General features: G+C 46.7%; 1 protein-coding gene across 4 annotated transcripts; it reads right to left on the reverse strand.

Annotated features, from left to right (window-relative positions):
• Positions 1-7,181: 7,181 nt before the first annotated feature.
• Positions 7,182-21,467, reverse strand: LOC120671700 (spidroin-1-like). 4 transcript variants are annotated; one of them, XM_039952215.1, is made up of 2 exons: positions 20,540-21,467; positions 7,182-7,475 (listed from the first exon to the last, which is right to left on the reverse strand). In XM_039952215.1, the coding sequence occupies exons 1-2, from the start codon at positions 21,125-21,127 to the stop codon at positions 7,452-7,454; spliced, it is 612 nt and encodes a 203-aa protein (XP_039808149.1). In that variant the 5' UTR covers positions 21,128-21,467; the 3' UTR covers positions 7,182-7,451. The 4 variants fall into 4 exon arrangements, with proteins under 4 accessions (XP_039808149.1, XP_039807973.1, XP_039808085.1 ...); XM_039952039.1 differs by lacking the exon at positions 7,182-7,475 and adding an exon at positions 20,202-20,430; XM_039952151.1 differs by lacking the exon at positions 7,182-7,475 and adding an exon at positions 20,202-20,449.
• Positions 21,468-26,902: the final 5,435 nt, after the last annotated feature.

Below are 26,902 nucleotides of genomic sequence, written 5' to 3' on the forward strand. Positions count from 1 at the left end.
GGATTTCTTCGTAACAATGACATGCAATCCATATTGGGATGAGATAGTTGCAGAATTGCTGACAGGGTAGACACCCTAGGATCGACCTGATGTTGTTGCCAAGGTGTATCATGCTAAGTTGCTAGATCTTCAGGATTTTTTGATTAAAAAGGGTCACTTGGGCAAGGTTGCTGCATGGGCGCATGTAACAGAGTTTCAAAAGAGGGGCCTGCCACACAAGCACTTTCTGTTGGTTATGGAGCCTGGGAGTAAGTTAAAAAGTCCTGATGATTTTGATAAATATATTTCAGCTGAACTTCCAGACAAGAAAAATTATCCTGAGTTGCGTAAGTTTGTATGCAAGCATATGATGCACGGTCCATGTGGAGTTCTAAATAAAAATTATCCATGCATGGTTGATGGAGAATGTCGCTTCTGGTATCCTCGCCAGTTTAGTGAAAATACGCAGCAGGGAAAGGACTCTTATCCAATATACAGAAGACGAGAGGATGGGCAGAAAGTGAAAGTACGAAATGAATGGCTGGATAATCGATGGGTGGTTCCTTATAATCCAATCCTGCTGATGAGGTATAACTGCCACATTAATGTTGAGATCTGTTGTAGTATCAAGTCTGTTAAGTATCTCTACAAATATATATATAAAGGGCATGATCGAGCATCTTTCTCTATTGAGCCTAAGGATAATGGGAAGAAAGTAATTAATGAGATAAAACAGTACAGGGATTCTAGGATAATAACTACTATAGAGGCTGTGTACAGACTATACGCATTTAAGTTGTATTCTATGTCTCCACCGGTTCTGTAGATGCAAGTGCACCTTGAGGGTATGCATATGGTTGCCTATAAGTCTACTGCTAACCTGAATAATATTATGCGGTCTGAAAAATCACAGAGGTCCATGCTTACTGAGTATTTCAAAGTCTACTGCTAACCCTGCAGCTCGCCGATATCTCTATAGGGAGTTTCCGGAGCACTTCACTTGGAACAAATCAAAAAAGTTCTGGAATCCCAGAAAAACTAAAAGGATTCAGATTGGCAGGTTGGTTTATGCAAATCCTGCTGAAGGTGAAAGGTATTATCTTAGGATCATGTTGAAGCATGTTAGAGGTGCAACCTCGTATGAGAATATGAGAACATGGAGGGGTGTTACGTATGTGACATTTAGACAGGCATGTGAGGCTATGGGTCTTGTTGAATCAGACAAGTCACTTGATTACTGCCTTAGGGAGTCGGCTGAGTTTAGGATGCCTTATTCATTGCGGAGGCTTTTCGCCACTATAATGGTTTTTTGTGAGTGTACTAATATCCGGTGTCTTTGGGATAACCATCTTGACTGTATGTCTGAGGATTTTCGTCGTACATGTGACAATAGCTCGATAGTTGAACAGATGGTGCTTAGAGATATGTCATATCATTTGACATCTATGGGCAAGGATATCAGGCACTACGGGCTGCCGGAGCTACACCAGACTCGTACGTAATCTTGATTGCTTTAGTTATACATTCATATGCTTTGAGTACCATTATCTATAATTTTAACTCATGAAAATGTTTGTCCTGTTCCATGCTTTACGGAGGAAGAGAGGTCGAGGGATCATTATAGAGAACTTACTAAGGAGCAAAACCTTGGGTTTGATGAAGATCATCTGAAAATTGTTGATACACTTAATGCAGAACAAATGGCTAGTTATGAGGAAATTCTTGATCATGTTTTGAAGAACAAAGGACAGGTGTTCTTTGTAGATGGTCCAGGCGGCACAGGTAAAACTTATCTCTACAAGGCTTTGATTGCTAAGGTGCGGTCGATGGGTCTTATTGCTATTGCTACTGCTACATCTGGTATAGCTGCTTCCATTATGCCTGGTGGGCGCACCGCACATTCCCGGATCAAGATTCCAATAAAACTGAGTGGAAATACTATGTGTAGCTTTACAAAGCAGAGTGGCACTGCAGAGCTGCTTAGAAGGGCATCTCTGATAATATGGGATGAGGTTGCAATGACTAAGAGGCAAGCAATTGGGGCTCTTGATAGGTCACTGAGGGATATTATGGGATGTGATATGCCGTTTGGAGGGAAGGTTATGTTTTTTGGTGGCGACTTCAGACAGGTTCTCCCTGTGGTGTCGCATGATACGAGAGCTCAAATCACTGATGCTACCTTACTGAGGTCATACATCTGTGGAAGTGTTCGGCAGATTAGATTGACCCAGAACATGCGAGCTTAGGCTGATATGTGGTTTGCAGATTACTTATTGAGGAACGGTAATGGGACAGAGGAAGCATTTGATGGTGACTACGTGTGGCTTCCTGATGACATTTTGATTCACAATCCTCCGGATGACGATTCCATTGACATTCTTATTGATCAGGTGTTCCCGGATCTTGTTGCTAATTGCACTTCTGCCACTTATATGCGTGAGCGTGCGATACTATCCACCAGAAATGAACATGTTGATACGGTGAATGCACTTATGATTGATAGATTTCCAGGGAAGCAGAAGGTTTTCTACAACTTCGACTCTATCGATGATGACTCATGCAACAATTATCCTCTTGATTTTCTCAACTCGATTACCCCTAATGGGCTTCCCCCTCATGAGCTAAAGGTTAAGAAGAATTGTCCTGTTATATTGCTTCGTAATCTCGATCCTCATAATAGCCTCTGCAATGGAACTCGGCTGGTGGTATGGGGATTCCAGAATAATTCAATTGATGCTGAGATTGTTAATGGGCAACATGCAGGAAAGAGGGTGTTCATACCGAGGATACCAATGTCTCCCTCGGAAGACCTCACTCTTCTGTTCAAGTTTAAGAGGAAGTAATTCCGCATCCGGTTGAGTTTTGCAATGACAATTAACAAGACACAAGGTCAGACCATACCTAATGTAGGTATCTACCTCCCCGAGCCTGTGTTTTCACACGGACAGTTGTATGTGGCGTTGTCAAGAGGTGTATCCCGTGAGAGTACGTGAGCTCTTGCAAAGAGAAACATGAACATCGATCCTACTGGAAAGAGTACAAAGAATATTGTATATAGAGATGTCTTGGAATCGTGAGGTGTGTTTTATAGCAGCTTTATATAACCGCATGATGAAGTAATATGCAAAGTTGAAGAAGGTCAACTCTTATCTTATATTATTTTTTTGATTTTATTAAATTATCTTTTTGATCTTTAATAAACGAGCAAATCTAATCCACTAATGTGTGTGTGTACCACTAATGTATTTACTATGGATTTTTCAGATGTTAGACTGGAGTTGCGCACGGACTTTATGATGCACGATGGCGTTAAACGTGCCATTGCCGAACATGCTGATAAGACTTTTAGGCCAGTCTCAGTGGAAGTTCTATATATATAGTTACCTAGACTGGACACTAGGTAATCGTGCCAGATGAGTTTTATGGTGATGAAACTCTCCCCACATACCATGAAACTCCATCTTTATCTTTCCTTGCCACGTTAGCAAAATTGATGATATTTAATGTCATGAAACTCTCCATAAAATCCCCACTAAGACTGACCTTAGAAATCAAAACAGGGTCTAAAATAATTTATATTTGAAGACAAATTTTGAATTTCAAAATAACTTATATTCGAGAACAGAGAGTACTCCCATTTAATTTGCGCCAATGATGGATGGTGTCGCGATCACTTGTGAAACGCGTGGCCTTTTTTTTATTTAGCAACAAATCTCTCGCCCATGTGTGAGTGGAGGAGTGGAATCGATCAGGCGCTGATCCCGTGTGCAGCCAGATGGATTCAAACCTGTGCCTCACCCACTCCCAACCACACAGAATCCGACTCCCGGCTGATCCTGACGATCCGACTCGAGGGCGAGGCGAGAGCTCGTGATCGTGGCCGACGACGAGAAAAATGGAAACTTCGGCGCTCTGCTCCTCGCATTCACGCGGCGAGCAGCACGGAGAAGATGCAGCGGCTGGGAGAGGGAGGCGCTCTCACGTGTTGGCTTGCCACATGGTGGGCGAAGCGGCGGCCTGCCGAGCAGACGAACGCTAGTGCCCGGTTTCAACTTTCAAGGCAGCAAAGCCCCATCCGCCGTTCCACGCTCCTCTGGTCGCTCCACCGCGTTACGGTTCCCGGCCACGATTCGGTGGACCGGAGCTCTGATCTGGCGAACCGCCGGCTGCCGGCGGTGCGAGGCGTTGGTGCCGATGAACGCCGTCTAGCCGTGATAAGCGAGTGACAATGTGACATGGAGACTCGAGGGTCGAGAGCATGGTCTTGCATGCTAGTGCCCGGCTGCGGCAGGGGGCAGGTCTCGCAGGCAGCAGCAGACGCAAGCCGGGCGTCTCCAAGACGACGCAAGCCGGCCAACGGCTTGCGTGCAGACTTCGTGAGAGCGCCACCGAAATTTCCATTTTTCTCGTCGTCGGCCACGATCACGAGCTCTCGGCTCGCCGGGCGTCGGATTCTGTTTGGTTGGGAGTGGGTGAGGCAGGTTTGAATTCAGGTCGGGCAAGTTTGAATAATTCAGCTGGTTGCACACGAGATCAGCAAGGCCGGCTTAGAGCAGGGTTAATGGTTTTGCCCCGTGCTAGTGGACAGGGGCAGCGGCGGCAGAGCATAGCGTGCACCACGCCGGGCGTCCACTCCCAACCACCAGCCTGGCGCCCGCTCGCCCATCCGCGAGGACGCGCTTGATCTACACAATTGGTGTGTTTAGATCCGCGAAAAATAGATAGAAAAGGTTACATCGGACACTGTAGCACACTGTAACATTTTTCGTTTGTTTGTAGTAAATATTATCCTACCATAACCTAACTAGGTTCAAAAGATTCGTCTCGCAACGTACATCAAAACTATGCAATTAGTTTTTTTATTTACCTACATTTAGTACTCCATACATGGATCATTTGCTATATTTAATGTTTCGATGTGATTTCGATGTGATGGAAAATTTGGAGGAGTGTGGAGATCTTCCCACAAAATTTCCAAACTTTTCAAACTTTCCATCACATACCATTTTGTTTCTAACTGACACGCTGCATGCCAAGCCGCTCCCACACCCTGCCCCTGCCTCCCTCCGTCCCTCTCGAAGCGCCGGTTCTTGTTCGCTCCTGGTTGGTGCGCGGCTTGAATGTCTTCGGACGCAGCAGAGCATCCTTGTAGGATACACGATGCCCCACCGGCTTTAATGACGACGGAGCGCAGCGCACAGGCCCGCGCCCAGGCCGTCGCCGACAGCCACGGAAGCCCACGCACGCCGGCCATCAATGGCGCCCTCAGGCTTCAATGCGGCGTCCTGTCTTGTCTTGAGCAAAGGAGAGGCCTCTGCCGACCCAGGTGGGATGAAAAAGTTGGGAGAAAAAGTCACATTAGTTATTGTAGTATACTGTAGCATTTTTTTGTTTGTTTGTGGTAAATATTGTCCTGCCAGCGTGTCAGTTAGAAACAAAAAGGTCAGGCTGTGAATAAATGCAGCGTGTCAGTTAGAAACCAAAATACCAGCAATCGACACATTAATGAAGTTGCAAATTACTCCTAAGAGAATTTTTCTTTGGTACCTTCATAATGGAGTTACATTAACCAAAGATAATCTTGCAAAAAGAAACTGGCAAGGTAGTCTTAAATGTTGTTCTTGTAGTTCTCTTGAAACTATACAGCATTTATTCTTTTGCTATTTCTCTAGATTTATTTGGAATACCATTCATATCACTTTCGGAATTCAACCGCCATCTAGCATTGCAAATATGTTTGGTCCTTGGCTTAATAGTTTTCGGCCTAAACTTATTAAGAACAGAATTTTAGTAGGTGCAGCAGCTATTTGTTGGACAATTTGGTTGAATAGACATGATATGGTATTCAAGGGTGGTAAATCTAATACTTTTTAGCAGGCATTTCAGGGCAACATATTGGATTCGTACATGGTCTTTGTTGCATAAAGAGGATGGAACAAGATCATGTTTCAAGAATGGGTGCAAACGCTTGGAGACGGTGATCATGGAGGTCTTTGCTAAGTTTGGCTGGAGGTTTAGAAATAGATTTGCTGCTTAGTGGCTTTTTTGATGGTCTAAATCTCCGTGTATGTTTTATTTGTTTTTACCCTTCATGGGTAGTTTGGGCTTAAGAGCTCATTTATGTATCGAACGGCTATGTACATCTTTCATAGATGTAGAGGCAGGAACATGCTTTTATTATCTAAAAAATAAAATTACTTATGTCTTGCGATTACCAAAGATCCACGTGAAATGAAAGTTTAGAACTGTGGTTGATTATAATTGGATATTAATTTTAATTTTAAACACAAAAGAATTATTCTCAAACATGTCCCAAAAGCAATTGAGATTTGCTTTTAGATCTAGGAAAAAAAGTATGTTACTTGCTTTCCATTGGACGCTATAGCATCCAATTTCCTCACTGGCTTCATAATGCTATTTCCATAAAAAAAAGAAACTGATTTCACCATATCCTAATTTGTGAAGCTTGGATAATCATCTCCTAAATGGGCGAGAGATGAGATTGGGAATGGGAAGGGGAAAAACTACCTGATGAACGATTGGAATTGTTCAAGGGAGGATCTAGCGGTGGGTCTAGGGGGGCTGGAGGTGGGTCTAGGGGGCTCCAGCCCCCCTAGACCCCCACAAACAATAATGAAGCCCCCTTGGGCCCCTCTCCATTTTTTAGGAGAAAGGAGGAGAAAGAAGGGAGGAAGAAGAAAAGAAAGGGAAGAAAGAAGAAAAACAACCTTCCTTAATTCATTTCTGGATCTGCCACTGGGATCGTCCTAGATTGGAATGCCAAAGCAAATCACAGCCACGACGCCTCCATAGATGACGATGCGTTGCCCCAGCAAAAGAGGAAGAATATATAGCAGCGGTTGCTGGGTTGCCGTGCAAATATTGGCCAATCCATTGAAACACTACTACAAAAACGATTTGTAGCAATGCCTTGTTTTTTTCAGCACTTGAGGAGCTGATGACTTTGCCACTTGTCAGCACTTGATGAGCTGATGACCAGCCATCAGATGTTTTCAGCCTGAAGACCTTCAAAAGGGTATCTCCGTGTAATTAGAATTGCTATTTTTTTGTCTAGGTTGAGTGGTTGGAAGCTATAGTAGAGTCTAGTTTTGAAGTTGAAGGTTAAAAAAAATCAGAATTTTATAATAACTGAAGTTGAAAATCCGACTTTATCATTTTCTCTATTTTTAGCTCAAAATTATATAAGATAAGAGCCTTACTCTTTTAGGATCCTGTCCTTATATAATCTAAGTCAAATTTTAAGATCCTTTACCATCCGACTCATCTCACCCCTTTACAAGGCGGAGCCAGCATGGGGGCAGGGGGCTTAAGCCCCCCTACCCTTAGGAACTCCATTGGAGGCAAAGGGGAAGAAGGAGGAGGAGAGAAGGGAAATGAGAAAGAAAAAGACGGAGGAAGAGGAAGGAGCCCCTTGGTGTTGGGGCTAGCTCCACCATTGCCTCTTTAGTGTCTCATTCATCAAGTTTTTGCATGTCCTGCATAAATTTTTATAATCAGCCGATTAAATAAAACGAAAAAGAATAAAATGTTTCATAAATTTTTTAATGAACAGGTGGTGGTCTGCTAAAGTAACCCTTATTTATTTATTTATTTTTTCTTGAATCAACTGTTTCAAGCCGAAAAGGAAGCAACTAATGTCTTATAAAAAAAACAACCAATGCAAAGTGTGCATTGTACTGTGACGCTTTGTCCATTATAGAGTAGAATCGAAACAGAAGCATGCATGTAGCACGATTTGATAAATTTGGCCAGTGCTCCTCGTCTTATTTTTGTTTAATTAATTTCTTTGAAAAAATAAACATGCTGGCGGTCGATATGCTAGTTCTATATACCTTTGCTTCACCCTCCCTCAAAAAAAAAACCTTTGCTTCACCCTAATAGATTAGATTCCAATTTGGTGATGTGGCAACTCTTGATGAGTATAGCTTAAGCTTAGGATCCCTCCAATGCTGCTTTTTTTTTGTTAGATTTTGGCACAACCGACTGTGACACAAAAACTTTTTCCAATGCAACTTCCAATACTTTGCAGATAGAGTCGATCATCACTACAAGAAAAACTTTGCAGACAGAGTCGATCATAACGTTCTGTGCATACCGTCCCTAGATGATGCTCTCTTTCCATTTGACGTCTCGAACAGCCTCAGCTCCCACATTTGGAGGACATTGCAGCGTGCTGCTCCTGTGCAGCGTGAGGATGTGGCTCGGCTCCAGATGAGGCAGGTGGTGGTCTGCTAAAGTATAACCTTTGCGAGGAAAAGTAACCTAATAGCTGGGTTGTATATATACATGGAAAATGAAGAAGCGAAACTAATTAACATTGGTTTATTTGATTTGTTATCGTGTGTACTAATAAGCCAAGGTGGCCAGCTGAGCTACCTATAGTAAAATTAGTCAGGTGATATAAGCCCTCCTCCAACAGCCGTCAACTTTGCGGGCTAGATCAATTTTTTAATTGATGGATAGTACTAAACCGACCTCCCTAGCGCTTCCCTCCTCACCTAGCGCAAACGCTGTCTGATGCATCTCTCCGTCACACGCATGTATCCCGAGCCACCTGCTGCTACTGTGCCGGCCTCCTCTCTATCTCTCTCCTCCGCGTTGCTGGCAAAATCGTCGAGGAAAGGTGAGAGCGGCGGGAATCGGGACCGGGACCGGAATGTAGGAGGGAAGGGCGCGGCTGCGCTGGACGGTGGGGCTACGCTGTCGCACACTTGCGGAAGAGAGAAGGCGAGGGCAGGAAGCACTGCTCGAGGAGGTGGGGGTGGGGACGCCGGAGGCTGGGAAGGAAGGTGGGCCGGCGGCTCATGGGCGGACGGTCACGAGGGAGGGGGAAAAAGAAAAAAAATAGAATTAAGAAGAGAAATGTTGAATTTTATATAGGACGATGGGATGGGATCGGATCGTTAGTGGGCTGATAGTTAAATGGATCATGCCACGGATTGCCCGACGTGCGAAGTTTTTTCTTTTTTATATTTTTTAAAAATTAAAATTTCAAAAATATATGTCCGTTTTCAAATATTTCAAAAATATACCCCGGTCGCCCTCCCATAGGGCGACAGGCCCAATGTGTAATTTTTTTTTTCAAATTTGCAACGAAGTCCCTGGAGAGAAAAAAAAGGCGGGGGACCTGTCGCCCCCCCCAACGGGCGACAGGGGCCTGTCGCCCTCCCCTCGGGCGACAGGTCCCTGTCGCCCATTGGGGGGGCGACAGGCCCCCCCTTTTTTTTTTCTCGGACTTTTATTTTTGCAGGGACCTATTTTGAGCTATTCGAGCGTGTATTCGTCATCATCGTCGGCAAGATCTCGGCCGCTAACTCCTACCGCACGTTACTTGTCCTTCATTAAATCACGGAAAAAAATCGCAAGAACTTCCCTTATTTCACGAGCATTATGGAACCCACAAACATAATAAGTTCACATAAATAATATCTATAAAAACAAATGACAAGTAACCTACCACAATCATAAACATCGGATACAAATAAGCGGTCCACAGCTATCTCATTACAAATAAACATCATATACATCTAACCACCCCTAGGGCGTCGGACCCTCTTAGCCCTCTGCTGGGCACGGACATGTCCCTCGGAGTAGGTGAGAACATCCGGAGACCTCACCTGTCGCTCAGGACGCGCAAGGGGCTGCGGTGTCTGCTGCTGAGAGATCCCAAGTGGTGCTCCTCCTAGCTGTGAATACCCCAAGACATTGGGGTCACCTTGCGCGGCAGGCTCTTCTGGACTCAAGCTGTCGAAGTCGTCTAAGGTGAATGTCTCGTTATCTGGTCGAAAGGAGGAAGAAGAAGGTCCGGCGCCCGCATCGGGGTAGAATCCTACGCAAAAAATATGGATGTTAGCGTACGCTCGTATATTTCGTAATGACATGTAGAAACCGAAATACGAAACATAAATTAACCTGTGCACGCCGGTATCTGTGGCCCCGGTACCATCCCTGGATACGGTCCGCCAACTGGTGCTGTCCCTCTAAACATTCCAGTATGGCCGAACGCAGTAGCTGGATCGTATCCTGTATGTGATATTAGTAAATATGTAGGAACACTTGATGTAATTTTAAAGAGATATGTACGTTACCTGTACTTGGGAAGAACTGCGACGTCGGCCCGTGTATGGTCGACGGACACGGGAACGACGACGACGCCTGAGACGACCCGTGGCTGTCTTCGTACTGCACACGGCTTCCGAAGTTGTGCGTTACCTGACGCAACTGATCACGCTGCCTCGACCATGCCTCTATCTGCTCAAACTGGGTCATTGGGGATCCGGCACGTACCCTCGTCAGGTAAGTCGAGCAGTCCGTCTCCATCATGTTGCAAAGGCGAAACTGCATCAATTCAGTAAAGTTACAAACACATGAATTATCTTATGAATATGATTATATATATATGCAAATATGATCAAGAGACTCACCGCGCCAGCTAGTGTCTCCACGTGGTGCCGGGCATAGCCATCCTGAGGCCTCGCCTAGTGTGGCTGCGGGTGAGTGTCAACAAAAACCAGACGAGCCCGAGTCCGGGGTAAGTACCAGGTGAGGTAAGCCCTAAAGGAGCTATCTGTGTGTGGTCCTGTTGGATGGACCAAGTGCTCGTCTGCCTGTTCCCATTGGTCCACCCACGGCTGGATCTTGGTGAGCCAATCATCAGAGCACGGCAAGCCACTCCTTGACAACCTACAAAGTGGACCACGAAGAATCGTTAGAATCGACACGAATGTATGAGCCAAGTTCATTCATAATTACCTGTGGTCCTGGCGACTGACACGCTCCAACGCGGTGGGCACCGGAAACTCCTGGCGCTGCCCAAACTGTCTCCTGACTCTCCAGGGGCAATATGCCTCAACCGCGATGTCATAAACCAGGACGGCGGAAGTAAGCCACAGGCTCGCATTCGCGGAGCAGTGCGAAGACAGGCCTGCTGGTGCACGGGTAGCCACAGCCTCTGGGCTGTAAGGCTCCCAGACAACGTCCTCGGGCGTCAGCATGTCGAGCTCCGAAACAAACTCAGGATATGCGCGTTTAACCCGCGCATGTGCCCAGGACCTCTGCATTCCGAATAAGTAAAATTAAAAGTGCGCTAATACATCATGTAACAATGAATAACAAAATTAGGTTTGTTGCGAACATACCTGACGCCAGATCCAGATAGTTCCCATAGTGGGCCTCTCGTCCTCCTCGTCGCCGTACATGCCCCCGTGGTAAGGCTCGTGGCTGACCAAGGGGCGACCAACGGCTAGCCTCTCGTACGACCAAAGCTGTAGCAGTAGTGGGCACCCTGACAGGATAGCGTTCCCATGTGTCTTCATGCACCCATCGCAGAGTCCACGGTAAGTGGCTGCAAGTACCGCCTCACCCCAGCTGTAGGGCGGTACGTCCTCGTCCCCATCCGCAATCTCCCGTGCATACGGAAGGAGAATTCTATCGACCGAGTTGCCATGAGTGTTGTTGAACATGATGTAACCAAACAACCAAAGTAGGTACGCCTCCAGCGATCTGGTCACACTGTACTCGTCGGCATCCGCAGCCAAAAGGGCAGGCTGCATAAACAATTAAGATAAATAGTTTCAACTATCAATGGAACATGTGAATTGTAACAATTAAATTTATATTTGGAATGAATACGTACTGTAAACTGTAGGAACCAGGTCTTCGAAGGACCTGCTGCTCGCGGGTGCGGGTTGATCGGACCTGCTTCATCCACGCGGTCAACCAGGGCAAAACGGGCCTCCAGCTCATCCTTCCATGAGGCCGCCACCACACGCGGACCTACAGCCTCCCCGACGATAGGGAGGCCGAGGAGGTAGGCCACGTCCTGCAGCGTAGGAGTCATCTCCCCACACGGGAGGTGGAACGTGTGTGTCTCCGGCCTCCATCTGTCAACGAGCGCCGTCAGGAGGGATCGGTCGAGCTGAATAGGCCCAACCTCGACAAGACGGCTCAGAGTCAGTAGGCCGGCCTCACGTAACCTGCAAAAAAACAAAAATGTCGAAACAAAGGAATACCGGCGAATACATAAGTCATAAACAATAATATTTCATTACATACCGGTCACACCAATCGTTGTGTATAGAGATCGCCTCGCCGGGTGGACGAGGACGTAGCACCTCTAGGGCTCGGTGCTCAACAGCTGCAAAGTAAGACCTGTGGCTCGAGTCGATCACTGGGTCTAGCAAGGAGTCCATCTCCATACCTGCATTCAAAAATATATGAGAACACATAGCTAAATATATATTTCATACAAACTAGACACATAAATACAATAATACTTCATTACATACCTGTCATATTTCATTACTACATATTACAAATAATGAAATACAATTGTGGATCATGACACCGAATGCCTTCCACGAGCAATTCTCGCCGATGCTCGTCTGAACGTAGGAGGTGCTCCATCTCTGGGATTTCCGGAAGGACCGACGTCAGCAGCATCGTGAAGTGCATTCTGAGGACACTTCTTGTAGTTGTGACTCAATGATCCACATTGGCTGCAACGTTTTTGTGCCTTGCTTGCTTCCGACTCGTCCATACCATTCCGAATACGACGTGTCTGACGGCAGCCTTTGCCTTTCTTAGTGGCTGGATCAGGAATAAACATCTTATTCTCATTATCCTGAGTGAAAGGCCCCACAATTCCAATCCCGTATACCTTATGTCCCCATGTGGATACAGCTGCTTCCTTGCTGAAGTACGGTGAAACAAAAAGTCCTGGCTGTAACGCAGACTCTGCACATGCCGCAATGAGATGGGAGCATGGCATATGCAATAACTTAGGCTTCATGCAGGAGCAGAATGCTTTGCCATCAACTGTAATCAAACTCTCCTGTACCACTCTATCTCTACGGATACCACGACCACTTCTATCCTTACATAGAACCTCAAATCTATGCTCCATTGTACCTGTGGATATGACGCGGTGCAGTTTTGCCTTTTCAATCTTCTCTTGCATATATTGTGTCACTCTTTTGCAAAACTGAATTTGGAGGTTGCTGATGTTTATGCTTGCAGCCGTGTAACACTCTCTGAAATACTTCATGCACCCATACATGATGAACTCAACAATTCCCACAAGTGGAAAGGCACGACAAGAACGCATAACCATATTGAAACATTCTGCATGGTTCGTTGTCTGAATACCATACCGTATTCCGTTGGTATCATAAAGGAATGACCATTTCTCCTTAGGTGCACCTCGAATCCAGTGTGAAAATGGCTTCTCAATTGAATCCCTAGCCTCTGCAGCCTGACTCGTGCCTGCTCCTAATGCCCTTACCTTCACTAGCTCTGCAGTCAACTGATCAAGCATCTGCCATAATGCATTGAATTTTCTCTGTTGATTTTGGGTGCACAACCTCTTAAACAGGTTCTTAAGATCCTTGTTCTTGAAGTGTTCATAGAAGTTTGCACCCATATGCCTAATGCACCACCTGTTTTGGACATCAGGCCATAATGGAGGCGTTGTCGCAGTTCCACATTGCAATTTCAGTATTGATTGCAGGATACCTGCATGCCTATCACTAATAAGGCACACATCTGGACGTGCAGCAACAACATGATTCTTCACTCGTTCAAGGAACCAATACCAACTGTCTATGTTCTCATTCTCAACAAATGCAAATGCGAGCGGAACAATTTGGTTGTTACAATCTACACCGATTGCGGTGAGTATCTGACCTTTATACCTTCCAGTCAAAAATGTGCCATCAATGCAGATCACCGGAAGACAAAACTGAAATGCTCTAACAGAAGCACCTATGCAAAAGAAGGCTCGTTGCATAATTCTTTGTCCCCTAGTCACGGCTGGTAAAAGGTATGTGTCATAAAAGCTTCCAGGATTTCTAGCAGCAACCTGGGATAACATACGAGGTAGGTTATCATATGATGCCTCGTATGTGCCGAACCGCATCTCGAACACCCTTTGTTTAGCCCGCCATGCCTTCAAATAACTGATGGTGTACTGGTAAGTCTGCTCAATGTGTCGAATAATCATTTTTGGCTCATAATTTAGGTTGTCCATAATAAACCCATACATTTGCTTTGCAACAAAGTCGCATGATATATTGCGATGCGAGGGAATAACTTCTGACAGCAAACAAGTGTGCTCTGTGACAATGGAACATTTCCAGTTTGACTTCCATTTTCCCTTGAATGCATGTACTCGCCATGGACATCCAGCATTCACACACTTCACCTCATATTCTTTACTGCCAGACTTCACGACTCTGAATTCTCGTTTCAATGAGATTGCCCATAGTCTCACAGCATCTTTTACGGCTTCAATGTTTGGATATGTTGCACCTTGCACTACCTCATTCCCTCTGTACTCCCACTCCTGATTTCGTACATCTTCTGCGATATGACTGCCAAAACCATGCTCTTTCCACTCTTTTGGCAATGAGTACTGCTCGTCATCAGATGAGTCCTCATATTCTTCCATCTCTATTGCGGTTTGGTCTTCTGTCTCCATCTCGTCCACAATGCTATGTATCCTCTCTCCCTCATCAGCAAGGCCCTGTGGTCCCATGTTTTGGTTCTCTGTCTCTTCTGACTCATCTTGCTCAACATAATTGGTCTCTCTTCGAATACTCGGAGTTCCTTGATCTGCACAATGTTGGATTTCATTTTGTGTCTTATCCCGGATTTGAACAAGAATGGCCAGAGGCCACCCATGCTCTAGAGCTGCTTGCATGTACTTCTGCCAGTCATCAGTGCTGTGTATCATCATTAATTCCCATAATTCACTTTCTACCTCCCAATTAACAAGAGACTGGACAGTGATCACATGTGTCAACGGATCAACATGGAACCCACGCTGCAGCCACTTACATATGGAACCAAAACTCCTTTCCAGAGGTTTATCTATGCCGCTAGATGTGCGCTTAAAGGCAGAAAGATCTACTCCATTTGGCCCATACATAACATTGTATTCACCATAAAATACTTGAAACTGCATTTTGCTCGACATATCTGTATATCACATAATACTTATCGAGTTATACTCTTTACTTCACTACCTTATTCAATAATCCGTAAAAACTAAGTATGGAATTCAACTATAACGTATAAGTATTCATAACTACGTGATGACTCTCGAATTCTATACTGCATATGCCAAATTCTATTCTAAATCATAATTAATTTATAAACATGTCTCTAATAGCACTGCAATTGTAATAATAAATGCGTAGAACTAATTTTCTAAACTAATTTACTACTACGTAACTACAAACTAAAGTATCATTGAACTCCTACTTAAATGGATCTACTATAGCACTAATTAAATTAAATTACTCATATTTAAATACGTAGTACTTAAATATAACAATATTTAAACTAAATGTACTAACCTGCAGATCACAAGTGCTGAATCCGGCAGGGCTTCGCCGCTTTCCTTCTCCTCACTCCTCTCTTTTTTTTCTGGATTTTTGGTGGAATTTTCGGGCTCAAATGAGGAGGGAAGGGGAGGGCTGGGGCTTTTATAAGCGGGAGACCCCGGTCGCCCGCGGGGGGGGGGGGGGGGGGGGGGGGGGCGACAGGCCCCCTGCCGCGACTGTGGGCCGGGCCCAGCGGCGGTCGCCCGTGGGCCGGGCGACAGGCCCCTGTCGCCCCCCCAACGGGCGACAGGGCTTATTTTTTTTTTCTCCAGGGACTTCGTTGCAAATTTGAAAAAAAAAATTACACATTGGCCTGTCGCCCTATGGGAGGGCGACTGGGGTATATTTTTGAAATTTTTGAAAACGGACATATATTTTTGAAATTTTATTTTTTTTAAAATATAAAAAAGAAAAAAGTTCCCGACGTGCCGCACTTGCGGCCCAAGCATGGCACGACCTATCGAGACATGCTGGCCCGAGCACAACCGGGCCATGGAGTGCTTGGGCCGTGCTTTTAGCAGGCCGTGCTCCGTGCCGCCTGTTAGGCACTACCCAATTGCCATCTGCGTTGGTGATGTTCCTCTTCCAGCATAAAGGAGCACAGAGTGCACACACGTGGTCGTCGTCGTCATGGTCCCCGCGGCGCCGAACGCGTGCAACCAGCATGCAGACTGTAGGTTCTGTGCCTTCTCTGGCGACTGCAAATTTGGAGTCCCATGGATAATACACGCCGCACGATTTCAGGAGTTGGGTATACATATGGATTCCTGAAGGAAATTAGGCGACAAATAAAGTTGATAGAGACGCTCGCGTGTAGCCACGGAGAAGGCAGGAAAGGAGTAAATTAGAAGTACGGTTAGGGTGCTAATTTGGGCAACTGTACGTGAGCGTGGTTAGACTTCTGTCTTCCGAACAGAGGCATGGTTGGACTAAGGCTCTGTTTGGAGAAATAGCTTAGAGCTATTTTAAGAGCTATTATTTAGCCCATACAAAATAGCCCTCCATTCAAATAGTCTTGGGATGTTTGGATATCTGGGCTATTTTAAACTATTTTGCCTTATATGCACTTTTTCAACCCCCCACACCAGGATCCAATGAAATGTTCCCAGCTGTGGTCTTTGGAGTGGCCGGCCTGCTATAGTGCAGCTGAAATGGGCCTATCGCAACAGGCAGGAGCAGCAGTACACTGAACATTTGTCGCATGCACACATGCTGAGTCTGAGAGACTTAGCTTACGCTGGAATTTGGACATGAGGCACGAAACTTTTTCAGCCTATTAAACTACGCAGCATATGACTTGAATCCAAAATTGAGGGCTATTAAACTTTTTCAACTTACGCTAGTGCTAAACCTACAGTCTTCCAAAATTGAAAAAGTCAGCAAATCGAACTGGCATTTGACTCGAATATGGATGTCCCTACAGTATAAAGGTTACTTGGCTCACACATGTCATATTTGAGTGTAATCCAGTATAAAGGTCATGCCCCTACGAATGATCAAATCCGAGTGTAATTCAAGTTGAGGTAAATGTTCCCAAATACACAAATCCTTATCCAAACAAGCTATTTCCAGATTAATCTAACAAACTATGCCCATTTTCATATTTACTCTGCATGATCAGAGAGCAGATAGCTAGTCTACAGCAGACCCTCGGGACAGCTCTTGTGTTTCCTTTCCACATAAGATAATTACAGCAAGAGCAAAGAAGAAAATGATGCATCAGATGAATATAAATTGCAGTAATACCTTCTAGTATCTAAGGCTGGCTATTGAGCCAGCTCGGCTCGGCTCGGCTCGGCTCAGCTCGAGCTGGCTCGTTATGGTAACGAGCTGGCTCGGCTCGGCTCAATAACAAAGCAAGCTAAAATCTTAACTCGGCTCGGCTCGTTTGCTAGCTCGAGCTGGCTCATTTAGCTCGTGAGCCGGCTTGAAAAAATGCTAGCAGCCACCAGCTCATTCTTCGGCAATGGCAAAACAGGGGGCCGAGAGCCCGAGACCACCGTCCTGCAATTTGGCAAAAGAAATATCAGGTAAGAGTTGAACTCCAAGCACTTCACGGGCATCGAGCGCCTACTAAGAGCATTCCAGGCTTCCAACACTAGTACCTTGTTTATGATGTCTGCTAGATCGAAGAGGGTATGGCTGACCGGCGTGAACACCTCGAAGAAGGTCTTCCTCCATGACGCAACAGGACTACAGGCGCACGCAGATCTTGGCAAAGGCTGAGGGGCCACGCGGCCGCACGACGCACAGGGGCGGCCCCCTGGCTGCTTGCGCGAGGCTGCGGCACAGCCTGCTGCTAGCGTCTGCCTAGCTAGAGGGGTGGAGGACTGGGGCAAAGGCCGGATGCAAGCAGGCGGCAGCACCCTGGTGGCTAGAGATGGGCGAGGGGTGAAGAGCGAGGGGGCAAGTAGGGACGGCTGACGAGCGGGGCGAGGCCATGAGGGGAGGAGTTGGGTCGTTGTGGAGATGGGGAATCGAGGATTCAAGGGGACTCGCCGAGGGACAGGGTAGATTTTCAACGGATTGGGTTGGGAGGGTGAGCCGGCAACTAATCGGCCATTGGCTTGATTCGGCTCGCGAGCCGCTCGCGAGCCAGCTCGAGCTGGCTCAATAACAAACCGAGCTAAAACCTTGGCTCGGCTCAATAATATTTTTCAACGAGCCGAGCCGAACCAATAATGAGCCGAGTCGAGCGAGATAGCGAGCCACGAGTTTTTCGTCCAGCCTTACTAGTATCATATCACCAGCTGTTGTAAACCAAAAGGTAAATCTCTGCTACAAGCAGCTGAAAACAGAATCATGGCTAGAGCAGCTGAACAAGTAGGTATACCATTAGTAAAATTGATTGATTGATATAATTTGCCTCAGAGCAACAGAGTACATAATGAACTGGAAAAAAACATAGGTATCCGCTGAAAAAAACATAGGTATCCGCTGACAACACCATAAGATGAGAAAACCAACCAAACTTGGCATTTCAGATGACAAATAGCCTAGAACTTGCATGTGTTACTAGCAGCAAAGTACATAATGAAACGGAATTCATTCATGTCGCTATCTTCAACAAGAGGTTCATCTTCTGGCCATTCCGATTGAGAGGGAATAGGCAATGGTAAATAATTTGCATCCGCATCACACTTAGCAAATTCTCTATCCGCTATTCTGCTCTCTCTAATGAAATTATGAAGAGCCATGTAAGCCACAATTATTCTAGTTTGCTTAAGTTCTGGAAATTTTTGCATGTCCCGTAACATCCCCCATTTCATCTTCAAAACTCCAAAAGATCTCTCTATGACATTCCTAATTTGGGAATGTGCATGGTTAAAAGTTTCTTTCATACCTATGACATCCGGCCCAATTTAGATGACCCAGTAGTGGCCCATGAGTGCTGCATGCACATGTTTAGTACCACCTTGCTAGTTGATCAAGGGTGGAGCCAACTAATAAGCATTTGTCCTCCAGCCATAGCACCTTCGGATTGACCCTTTTACGCGAAGCGAGGACGAAAGCATAAGTAAGGTGCTATGTGTAAGCGGGCTCGCCCCTTGGAAGGGCTGAGCTGTGCGGTGTTGGGGGGCGGGGTGTTACAAATGGTATCAGAGCCGACCCTCGTGGTTGTGCGTATGGGTCAGTGTATGGGCATATGGCGTATGGCGCGTGTGTGCCCGGGTAGGGACACACGGCATGGCATATGGCGCCGGCACTGGATGTGCGGGCGTGCGCCAAGGGGTAACATTTCTGGACATTTGCCCAGTGTGGGTGAGTTGGACCGACGAGGACGTCGGGTTCTTTGAGGAGGGGGTGTGACATCCGGCCCAATTTAGATGGCCCAGTAGTGGCCCATGAGTGCTGCATGCACATGTTTAGTACCACCTTGCTAGTTGAGTAAGGGTGGAGCCAACTTATAAGCCTTTGTCCTCCAGCCATAGCACCTTCGGGTTGACCCTTTTACGCGAAGCGAGGACGAAAGCGTAAGTAAGGTGCTATGTGTAAGCGGGCTCGCCCCTCGGAAGGGCTGGGCTGTGCGGTGTTGGGGGGCGGGGTGTTACAATACCTTGTGGCAGGGGGGGGTGCGTTTTTCCATTGCTCTACATGGTACCTTGTACATCTATAAGGTGAAAGGTAGCCCAGCCGGTTTGGGTATCCCGCATCAACCTTATAATACTTCCCTACAAAGGCAGGTGCATAATGAGACATGGAGGTATAAGTGAGATTCACAACAATACTTGTATGACAGTTGTAGTAGTTTACCTGGTGGTGGATGTGGAAATTTGTGACCATAAGTGGTCATTGCATCTTTAAACACTCTCATATCATGTACTGAACCAGGCCATCCCGACAACACAAAGGTAAATCTCATGTCGAAATCACAAACAGCAAGAACATTCTGTGAGGTTTCGTTGTGCCTATTCAAGTATTGAATCCTCTTACTCTTTCCCACCACAAGATTTACGTGAGTCCCATCTATTGCTCCTATACAGTTCTTGAAGTGTGGCCAGAAATTTGGATTCTCCAACATAGGATGCACCTCTGTAAATTCTGGGTCCCTTGGTTTAATTATGTGATGTGCTAACCTAATGATAGAGGTCAAAACACTGTTAAATGTCCGGCTTATTGTCTCCATAGACCTCCGAAAACGGTCCTCTGCTTGTCTAACTGGTTGTGGTGCACCAACAATCCATAAAAACATTGCAAGAGCCTCTACAGATGACGTTTGTGATGTTGACTGTAACCCATACGAGTCAACTAAAGTATTATGCAATCTATTAAATAAAGGCTGCTCAACCCTAAACATTTTGTAGCAAGATCTATCTCTTCTTAAAGTCCTCTAAACCCATTGTAAACCAGATTCTCCATCCTGTCTTCTTGGTAGTTTAACAAAGTAGTTATCAGAGTACATACCGAAGATAGGGACCATTTGCACAACAAAATTCTGGGCCATCTTCAAATTCTTGCGGCACATGAAAATAATCTCATCCTCACTTGATGATGTGCTGCCTCCATCATCTTCTCTATGATCCATCTGTTCATAGCCCTCCTCTTGCTTCAACAAATATTGCAAACTGTAAGAACTTGTAACAATGCATAAATGACAATGCTAACAAATAACCATTATTCCTATCAGACCAGATTGCTCGAGAGCCATTGCTCACCGGAGGGACGCCGGAGCTGCCATAGTCCTCCACCTCCTCCTCCCATGCACCTTCATCATCGACGTCGGTGTAGCCGCCGCCGGGTGCTTGTGGAGGGCCGGCGCTCCTAGCTACACGCCCACCGCGACCACCACGTCCGCGGGCGCCGCCACGGTTGGAGGCGTTGGAGCGCGGCCGACGACGGCCCGGTGCCACTGAGGAAGAGTTGGCACACCCACGGCCGCCACCGCCTGCCCTTGATGATGACCCGCCAATGAAAAGGCCACTGTTGCCTCCGCTGTGGGCAGGCCATGACGACACGACGTCGTCTTGTCCACCGCGGCCGCCTGCCGCCGAGGATGAAACGCCGAAGTTCAGGTGGCGGGCGCTCAGTGGACCTCGAGCCACCAAGCCGGCCCCTCGCCCCGCACGCTGGTTCGGCACTCCCAGAGATCGCGGTGCGCGAGGGGGATGGGGCTCGGAGACATGCCCGCGGCCAAGTGCTGCGTTGTCGTCGCCCCGGAGGTAGGTGCCGTACTCCTGCATGTGGGGGAATCCCTCGGCCACCTGCACCTGTGAGTTGACGTCCAGGACGCCGGCCGACGCCATGGCCTCCTGGTCTAACAGAAGAAATCGAAGCCGCCCCCATCCATGGAGAAGAAATCAAAGGGGATCCGCGCGGATGAGGAGGAGGCGGTGGCGTTTGGGGCCGGATCAGCGACTGGGAGGCGGGCGGCGGTGCGAGTGAGCGGCCGGCGACTGGGAGGTGGCGGCGGCGTTGGTCTAGGCCCGGCGGCGGCGCACGGAGGGGTAGGCGGCGTGGACGGGGCAGGTGGCGCGGCACTGGGAGAGAGGCGCGGATGGGGGGAGGCGACGGCGCTGGGGCCGCCGGTGGCGAGCAAGGCGACGCGGATGGTGAGGCGCGGCGCGCCCGCGCCGCCCGTGAACGGGAGGATCCCGTGCGGGGGACGGGGGAAGAGATAACGTGGGCCCCACAAGAAAATAGCCCAAATAGCACCCCTTGGAGGGATATTTTTTTGAGGTGGGCTATTTCCAAATAGCCCTGAAATAGCCCACCCGTTTGGCTCCTCTTGGGCTATTTGAGGCTATTTGGGAGTGGGCTAAAAAATAACTCATGGATCCAAACAGGACCTAAGGGTATGTAGGCGCTAAAGTTGAGTGCTAAATTTTATTACTATTAGCACTCATATTTGTGATAAAAAAATTTTAGTCTTGGCTAATCTTTCATCCACTCTAATAGCACTCATGTTTGGATACACTAGCAGTGCTAATAAAATTAGCGCTTTCAACCATTAGCACTTGGATTTATTGGATCCAAACGGAACCTAATACACAGTCAGCTGGAATGTATACTACACGCATTATGATCGATCAGGAGTTCAGTGCCCCTGTCTGATAGATTGGCAGTAGGGTCGAAATAAGACTGCTGAGCCGTCACGTAATGGTGTCGGCAGATTATATCAGCCGAAAGCTTGGACTGTGCTTTGACCGCGGTCGTTGTCGAATGTCAACACTCGACAGCGTGCGTGATAGAGATATCGATGGTGTACGGCTCCCGTGTATATATAATGTATAGGTGGTAAAATATTAACCCCGTGAAATAGGCACAAGATTATATGCCTATTACATTGATAAATTAAACTAGCCAGAACAAAGGTCAACATTAGTAGTAGTAATAGTATGTGCGTTGTTTAAATGCTTGATTAATTGACGGCATGCAGTGATTGACGACGAAGATGTCTCATCTCCTTCCACGCACGAGGTAAACGGGTATCAGGTTTATTTCTAGCTAGGTAGATAGCTACACGGTGTAGCAGTGTGCGTGCAAGTTACTTCTCCGAATCCACCGCAACGCATCGTGTCGTGAGTTTTGTTAGGCTACGCGTGCACATCACATATACATTCACATGACATGACCCCGCACGCTTGGGCTAAATGCTAAACCCATTAGCTAGCTAGGGATCGATCCATCAGATCGTGCCAGCTCATCGATAAACTTTTTTAATTAATCCGCAACGGCGCGGCATGCCTATTAGTTGATTTTAATTACAGATCCGTAGTGTTGTCAGTCACCACGTCGGTCGAAGTCGACACCCACATCTATCCGGATTGAAAATAAACTAGCCGTGTTTGCTGTTTACCCCGTGCATCTATCAGCTATACATGGTTTACATTGTGTAATAATTAATGTTGTTCAGTACCATCATGCATCTCACACAAATGATCATCAGCCGGAAGGTAGGTAATTAAGGCGTCTTTCCTAAAGATGTCCGGAGTATATAATAGGAATTTTTTATTCTTAATGTTGAATAATGGCTTTATCGTCTCTCACTATGTAAGAAGAGGCTAATAGTGGCGGGCGTCATCTCCCTAAGACGACGGGCATTGCGCCCGTCAGCTGTACATCGTCACTGATTAGAACAGAAAAGTGGCGGGCAAAAGTCCGTCACCTATGTATGTAAAAGGTGACAGGCATCAGTATGAGCCGTCACCTACGGTATTCTTAGTCCGTCACCTATGTCAATATATAGGTGATGAACATCATTCTTTTGCGTGGTAAAATAAATATTTGCAGCGGGAATAAAATTTTAAAAAATATTTTCTTAGTCACGCGATTTTTTGCCACAACCTCAACCTCGCGCGTACCCTTCCCTACCACTAGGCTACACTAACACATGTGACTAGCAATGAGATATTTTACTTTTATCATCACTTTCTAATTTCTTATATAATCTTTTTCATAGTTATAACAATATCAAATGAAAAACTTTTCAACTACAAAGTTGTAGATCTGGTAACGAGCTACAACTTTCGTATATACTTTTTTTTTCATCTGACGTCATTTGAAAATTTTGGAAATTTGAAATTCAAAATTTAAACTATATATTTGGGTGCCAAAACAACATCAACTGAAGAAATTTTGAACTACAAAGTTGTAGATCTGGTTGAGGCCTACAACTTTTGTATAGACCATTTTTTTAATTTGAGACAATTTAAATTTTTCAAAAATCACATGTTCAAATATTAATAAAAGTCACAAAGGTGACGCGCCTTGATGTTGCACGTCACCTATGTCATCACAAATGTGACACTCTTTGATGTTGCCGTCACTTTTTACTTATCAAAGTCCGTCACCTATACTAACTTTATAGGTGACATACTTTAATATTGCCTGTCACCTATATCAAACTTATAGGAGTGACGTGCTTTGATATTGCACATCACCTATGTGATAACAAAGGTGATGGGCAACGTTTTAGAGAGGCCACCAAGAAGTAAAGGGTGACATGCATCATCTTCGCGCGTCACCCAGATAACGACAACAACAATATATCACCTTTGTGCACGTCACTATATGTCATTTTTTATATAGTGTCTGTGTCCATCAATGTACTGGGATTTCTCTTTTCAATATTAACACCTAACCATATGTTGGGGACACCACCTTCAGTCCGGTCGCCGAAGGTGCGCGAAGACAAGACGGCGTGTGCACTGAAGCCAACGCCGGGAGCGAACAAAGAGGATGTCCGTCTTCGCTGGTATTCTGGCGGTAAGCCGAAGATACGCGAAGACCGAGCGACGCAAACATCATGGCGAGGAGTGAACAATGGGCCCCATGGCCTTCGTCGAGTAAGCCGAAGAGGACTGCCTGGAGATGCGGGCCCGTCTGAGCTGTAGCGCACTCATGTTGCACTAAGAAAATTGCATGTACATCCAGGAATATTTCGAGAATATGACCGTTGTAAGGGTGCAAAAGTGTAATTGTACTTAGGAGGCGTAACGCCACCTATAAATACCCCCTGTAATGTTCATTGATGGGATACATTGAATAGGGAGAGAGAATATTCACTACTTGATTCGTGTGCCTTTTCCATTACTGTTGTTGTATTCGTCCGTCCTGGAGACACTCTCCACCAACAGTTTGGCGCCCACCCGTCGGTTTAATACACCACATGGCGGTGACGAAGAAGAGAGGAACCACCGGAGCCACTTCGGAGGACACGACGACGACGACGACGACGACGACGACAACAACACCTTCGCAAGACAAAGCTGCGGCAACACAGGCAAATGGGACCAGCAGCGACGGTGTCTCTGTTGACACCATCGCAGATGGCCAGCTTGAAGTCAACCTTCTGGACATCGGCGTCTCAGCCGAAGACATCGCGGCGATGCGTCGCATCGACGCCCGCATCGAAGAGGCACGAAGGGCTCAGCAGCAGGCCTTAGAAGAAGAGCCTTCAGAGTGACAGATGATAACAAGAGCGAAGGGGAAGGAGGCCATGCTCACCGAAGCAGAGCGTCAAGAATAGTATAACAAGTTGAGGGAGGAGGAGCTTCACTGCAAGACGTTGTAGGAGAAGCTCCGTGCACAGCGGCTGCAGCTCGAGAAATTGCAGGCACCACCACCACCACCGCAGAAGGAGATGATTGTGATCAACCCATGGCAACACGAGCCACCAAGGGTCCGCCCAAGGCTCATATCGATCGAAGAGATCTCTGACCGTTCAGAGTCAGATGGCGAAGACCGCTACCGAAGAAGGCACCATCGAATATCACCACTATCCGAACAACTGGAGGAGGTACAGTGGCCTCATCGCCTCAACCCAGCAATACTGCCGCAGTTCGATGGGGAGTCAGATCCCGAAGAGTTCCTCCTCAAATACGAAGCCACCATAGAAGCATCAGGAGGAGATACCGCGTGCAAGGCGAAGGCACTCGTCCTCGCTTTAAAAGGCTTGGCACAGCGATGGTATGCAAACATACCACCAGGAACCATTTTGTCTGGGAAGCAGCTTCACTTCGAGTTGTGTGCAAGTTTTCAAGCCGTGAGGCCCGACGAAGTCACATCATGTGATTTTCACGATCTGAGACAAGGAAGCATGACCCTACAAGAATATCTTCAGAGCGTCATGAAGCTTCGTGCAAGAGCACCGAATGTGGTGAAGGGGATCAATCTGGGACCATGCGGAGAATACATATCCCAGCGCAAGCCGAAGACAGCGACTAAGCTATTCGAGATAATACAAGAGTATTGCATATCCGACCGAGCGAAGAGGAGAAGGCTTGAGGAGAAAAATAAACAGAAGAAGCCACGAAGCAGCGAGAGGCCTCACTCAAAACCGTGGTATGCTGATGAGGCGAAGCACAAAAGAACAGTAAACAATGTTTCCGAAGAAGAACCCCGAGAGTCAAAGCACCATCACCGGGGAAAGAGAGAGAGGGACCTCCATGAAGAAAGGTCCAGCCGCGATGATCGCCACCATCGCGAAGAGCGGCACCAGAAAAACTGAAGAGACAATGGTGGCCGAAGAGAGAAAACCTTTTTTTGCTATTTCCATGGCAAGGACAAAGGCCATTGGACAAACGAGTGCCTCTTCGCCATTGAGAGAAAAGAAGAGTTCGATCGACTCAACTCCCAACCGGCGAAGCCAGTCAATCACATTTCACAGTTGCCACCACAGTCTTCGGCAACGGCAACCATTTGGGCTCCTTTGCCGAATTGGCCGGTGTCGTACCCGGTCTACAACAACAATCCACTGCCATACATTCAACAGGCACCACCTCCGCAACAAATAGTGCCAATACTACCCCCTCCGCCTTACAGTCAAACATGGTCGAGGAGCTCCACGCCCAGTCTTTTGACACAGCAAGTCTACCCCTGCCTCCGAAGCTCGAGCCAGGGCAGATACCAAAAAGAGCAAGCGAGGGACCCTCCGGCAGTAGGGTCAACACATCCAACGAACCAGTACTTGAGATGAAGAGGCAACACAAAGAATACTTTAGAACTGTTTCTCACGTCAGCGAGGGCAAATGTTTCAGAACAACTTGGTCGCTTATCCCAATATCCTTCACACAGGCAGATCTTCGGCTGCAACACTACCCACATAATGACCCCCTCGTCATCAAGGCCAACATTGGCAAGAATTCAGTGCACTTTGCAGGGAATGATGTAGGGAGAATCTTGGTTGATAATGGGAGCTCCGCAGACATCCTCGTATGGTAGTGCTTTGTCAAAATGGGCTTCACAGAAAAAGCCTTGCAGAGGTCACAGTACCCGCTCATTGGCTTCGGAGGCAAAAGAATTGAAGCTCTAGGCAAAATAGAGCTCAACGTCACATTCGGCAAAGGTACAACACAGAGAACCGAAGCGATAACCTTTGATGTGGTCGACATCAACTACCCCTACAATACCATCTTCGGTCGTAATACATTGGTCAAATTCGCAGCAGTAATCAATTAGTCGTATTTATGCAAGAAGCCGCCCTCGGCAGGAGGAGTAATCACAGTCTTCGGTAACCAGGAAGAAGCAAGAAGGTGCGAAGACAATGCATCAACTGGCAACAAGAATGTCCATGCCAT

The sequence above is a fragment of the Panicum virgatum genome, chromosome 1K, assembly GCF_016808335.1.
Source record: "Panicum virgatum strain AP13 chromosome 1K, P.virgatum_v5, whole genome shotgun sequence".
Taxonomy (NCBI): domain Eukaryota; kingdom Viridiplantae; phylum Streptophyta; class Magnoliopsida; order Poales; family Poaceae; genus Panicum; species Panicum virgatum.

What these genes read in the sequence shown, in the direction of transcription:
- LOC120671700 (XM_039952039.1), bottom strand. Translation starts at nt 21,127, where the DNA reads ATGGCGTCGGCCGGCGTCCTGGACGTCAACTCACAGGTGCAGGTGGCC. An exon ending in GCAGCTCCGGCGTCCCTCCG is followed by an intron (nt 20,431 to 20,539) that starts GTGAGCAATGGC and finishes TATTTGTTGAAG; the next exon opens with CAAGAGGAGGGCTATGAACA.